Source organism: Abrus precatorius, unplaced genomic scaffold, assembly GCF_003935025.1.
Source record: "Abrus precatorius isolate BTA unplaced genomic scaffold, Abrus_2018 Scaffold11, whole genome shotgun sequence".
NCBI classification, from domain to species: Eukaryota; Viridiplantae; Streptophyta; class Magnoliopsida; order Fabales; family Fabaceae; genus Abrus; species Abrus precatorius.
The window spans coordinates 23,462,960-23,465,559 of NW_020874303.1; the positions used below are offsets into that span (position 1 = coordinate 23,462,960).

A 2,600-nucleotide genomic window follows, 5' to 3' on the forward strand; every position below is an offset into this window, starting at 1 on the left:
ACTCTAGAACTCCAACTGAATGATTTTGTACACCCAATGAAGCACATTTCAAATAGCATCCATTTATAGTATTGTTTAAAAGAAAATGTGAGGTTAAACCATGGCGTACTACTAGAACTCCAACTGAAAGATATTGTACACCTAATCAAGCACATATCAAGCAGCATTCACTTATAGTGTTATTTATGAACTGTATAGAACTAAAAAACTGAAGGGTTAAATCAAAGAAACAAAGTCAATGCATAATTGATGAACCAAAGAGTCAAAGGAATGATGAAAAGATAATTCATAAAAAAACATAGCATTGAAAAATCTTGACAATTTTAAATTAAAATGTGAATGAGAATTATCCAAAACTAGTCTATCTAGTAATAACTCATCTACACAAATTTTGATGTCATATAACACGGGTGTCCCTTATCACATAAGCCGAAGAGGGAAAAAGAACAAAAGAACGGGAATGTCCAAATTTTAGGCAGAAGTACCACAACAGAAAATTCTTGGATAACAAATAACTCGACATCTGTGTGGAAGACCACACAGGTGTATATACAGGCTAAACAGACCAGATGTCATGAGTCTCAGCAGCTTCTATCTACCTGATAGTGACAAACTTGTTGGTGCCATGTCTGGCCCAATGAGTCTTCAGATCAATAGGGTTAGCAAAATTATAACCTTCAGCTGCAAGTTTCTCTAACACCTTTTTAAAAGCACCTTGGCTCATTTTCCGCCCAGCTATCCTTGCACCGCGCCTTTTCATGCTCATAGGCAAAGGATATATAGACACATTTGTGGTACAACAAGCGGATTGCCAACCACCACAGCCCCAACGATAACACTGCTGAGGAGCTCCAGTACAAGAACAAACTGGAATGGGTAGACCAGAAATGTCCATATCAATTCCATTTATTACAAGCTCCATTGTCTTCTTTGGTGGCTTCACGCGTTGAACAGAAACATTGCTACTATCTTTCGGCTTCCTAGGTTTCTTAGCTTTTGGCGTTGTCTGAGCACCCCTACCCTGCCTTTTCTTCGACTGGCCAGCTTCCTTTTTAACAACTAGTTCTTCAATTCTATCCACCTTCTCATCTCTCGATGTATCCGGTGGTGGCTGTATAATTTGCAAGGACGGAGCTCCTGATGTTTCTGGAAGAACAGCATAATTAGGATTTGTGGGCTGCATATTAAAAAACCTATCTCTCTGGTTTATCCAATTATCTCTGACATAGTTCATTGGAATTGGTGTTTCGGAAACAACACAATCTCGCGGGTGAAAAGTTCCATTTGCACCCATTAACATAGCTGGATCACGACCAGGCAAAAATGACTTTGTGTCTCGATCAGTCATACCAGGCATGAGCTGCAGACCAAGATGTCCCCCTCTGAAGGGTTCATAGTAACCCCAATTGGGCATGTTCAACACATCATCATCCATGACAACTACATACAACAGAAAACAATGGATCATAAAGTTTCAACATTTGTCTTTTGCTTCTTGCAGTGTCCATCATTTCAATTAAAATCCTAAACAAGGTACCATGAACTGAAAACACAATCAATCTTGATAACCACTTCAATAGGGAAACTAAATCATAGATTGACCAAACACCCCACAGTTTAATTGGAAAAGGAGAAAAAATTTAGAACCCACAATCGCAAATTCAATAAAATTCGCAAATGTCTAAGACTATCAAAGCCAAACGCATAAATCAGGCTCAAGTAAGTCTAGATTTACCGCTTCCGAGTAAAAAAATGGGAACCTGGTCGATCTAATCACCGGAAAAAGAAAAGCCCGCGATCTGAATGCCATTACGATTCCTACATTTCCTTAGGAACCAAAGAGAAGAGACAAAAAAAAGGAGCAAGGCGTGCAGATCCCCAATTCCCATTTTAGGGTTCCAAAATTTGATAAGAGATCTTGCTTATAATGGCGAAGAAAAACAAATTCATCTAACAAAATATTTATAAGGAGGTTCATCGGTAGAAGAAGGACCCCATCTATTCAAATTTGAAAGGAGAGAGAAAGATAAAGAGAGAGAGAAAGAGAGAGAGAAAGGGAGGAGAGAGAGAGACAGGAGAGAGAAAACTTACTTGGTGGGTGCAAACGGTCTTTAGGGTTTGCCCTTCCGGAGAGAGAAAGATGAGAGAGACAGAAATCTGAAAGAGAGAGAGAGAGAGGAAGAGAGAGGAGAGAGAAGGAAGTGGCAATAGGAATGGGAGAGAGAAACGGTGCTAAAAAATAGCTCATGTATGGGCATATATGTATTATATATATATTTGGCACAGTCATTTTTTTAAGAATAATAGAAAGTCCAAAAGACATAGCTAGCTTTTGGGAGGTGCCGTAAGCACCCATTTAGAAAAGCAGTTTTTTAAATTAAGAGAGAGACGATGTCGACAACAACGCAATGCACAGAAAATATATGTTTGCCTTTCTATAGAACTTCCCTTCTTCATCCCACTTTGTCTCAATCCATTTAATATCCATCTTTCATGTCAATCTCAATTCCCCTTTTATATTTCAATAATACACATTTTGTGAATTTCCATCGCCAATTATTATATAAACTCCCATTTTAGATACTTGTTAGATAATCTAA

General features: G+C 38.3%; 1 protein-coding gene across 1 annotated transcript; it reads right to left on the reverse strand.

The window, feature by feature from the left end:
- Positions 1-270: 270 nt before the first annotated feature.
- On the reverse strand, positions 271-2,234 carry LOC113854867 (protein BASIC PENTACYSTEINE2-like). Its single transcript, XM_027486152.1, has 2 exons — positions 2,092-2,234; positions 271-1,440 (listed from the first exon to the last, which is right to left on the reverse strand). The coding sequence occupies exon 2, from the start codon at positions 1,433-1,435 to the stop codon at positions 596-598; it is 840 nt and encodes a 279-aa protein (XP_027341953.1). The 5' UTR covers positions 1,436-1,440; positions 2,092-2,234; the 3' UTR covers positions 271-595.
- Between the last annotated feature and the right edge of the window lie 366 nt (positions 2,235-2,600).

What these genes read in the sequence shown, in the direction of transcription:
- LOC113854867 (XM_027486152.1), bottom strand. Translation starts at nt 1,435, where the DNA reads ATGGATGATGATGTGTTGAACATGCCCAATTGGGGTTACTATGAACCC.